The sequence below is a fragment of the Aphanomyces astaci genome (genome assembly GCF_000520075.1).
Source record: "Aphanomyces astaci strain APO3 unplaced genomic scaffold supercont1.441, whole genome shotgun sequence".
Classification (NCBI taxonomy): Eukaryota; Oomycota; class Saprolegniomycetes; order Saprolegniales; family Verrucalvaceae; genus Aphanomyces; species Aphanomyces astaci.
In genome coordinates this window covers 2326-3640 of record NW_009798704.1, presented here as the reverse complement: position 1 = coordinate 3640, position 1315 = coordinate 2326, and the positions used below count along the sequence as shown (strand labels likewise).

Below are 1315 nucleotides of genomic sequence, written 5' to 3'. Positions count from 1 at the left end.
CACCAATTTTGATACTTGAGTATGATTGGATAACTCAAAGTGTGACACACAAATATCTTCGGTGGGCGTTGCATTCCGTCCTTCCCAGTATACGTCTCTCCATGGAGTCAATGGCCAACAAAACCTCTTCGTCACATGACGGGTGCAATTCCCGAACCCCCGCTTCATCTGCACGTCCTTCTTGAGGTGGGGGATCTTGTAAATGTTGTCGCCATTCATCTACAAGGATTCCTCCATGACCTTCTGCAAAGTCATGAATGTTTTGTCCAAAATGCGCCAGTTGAGGTCCTTGAACGCATCTTCAACGCACTTGATGAGGTCGTCGATGGTTCTAGCAGCGGTTTGGTGCTGCAAGCTCTGAATTGCGTTAATAAAGCCCAGGTCGAGGACATTAAAGTCCGGGCTCTGTGCCGGTTGCGCCTTGAGCTGAATTTCCCAACCGTTCTTCTTTCCTGCTTCCATGACTTCAGCATCGTTTACCGCTACATATGGCCTCGCATTGTCTTGCTCCACAAAGCGCCATTTGCTTTGAATAGATGGGATGACCTTGTCGACGAGGAATCGTCGATACACAGGCTTTGTCACTATCATTGGTACGGTCACAGGCGTGCCTCGCTCACGGTTATTGATTCGACACTTGGCCAGTTGGGTCTCCACGAAAGGCCAGAGACCAACTTTGCCGTCCCACATACAGTTACGCTTGGTATCGTGTCTTGGTCGGGTCACGACGCACAGAAACCTCATTTTCGTGATGTGGTGTTTTGATTGAGCCTTTCGTTGAGGAACCGGCTCATCATGCCAAAGATAGAACCGGCGGTTTACTTGGGTAATGCAAAACTATTTCGCGTCGATGTGCACGAAGTCCAACATGTCGTGCCATCGGTGCGAGCCACTGCGGCCAGCTCGAACGAAGGACCGCGCAAAGTCGCACCGATTGGCTCGATGCTCCGCTGTCACCATCGGTTTCAAACGGCTCGTACGACGCTTGATCGTCTTCTACTTGATAAAACGCCACAGGCATGTCTTCAGAATACCAGTGGCAGCGGACATGCCCCGAAAGTTGCCGCGGAGACTTGGTGGGACCGACGTGACCAAATCCCGAACATCATTGTTCTCGTACATGCGGCACCGTCTGCAGTTACCCTTCTTGCGTGACTCCACCTTGGCACATCCACCCTCGGCTTGGGTTCGTAAGCCACGTTGCCATATTCTGGATATCGTTGATTGATTTATGTTGAAGGAAAGCATCAAGTGTTTCATCTCTCCATGGCCAACTCTTCCGTTCCTCTTGAGTTGAAGTAGCCGATGGTAAACC

At 50.6% G+C, this 1315-nt stretch overlaps 1 protein-coding gene across 1 annotated transcript; it reads right to left on the bottom strand.

The window, feature by feature from the left end:
• Positions 1-126: 126 nt before the first annotated feature.
• H257_19259 (hypothetical protein) lies at positions 127-219 on the bottom strand (the record flags this gene model as incomplete). The annotated part of the gene is made up of 1 exon (XM_009848407.1): positions 127-219. A coding segment is annotated over one exon (93 nt), but the record flags the coding sequence as incomplete, so codon positions are not given.
• Positions 220-1315: the final 1096 nt, after the last annotated feature.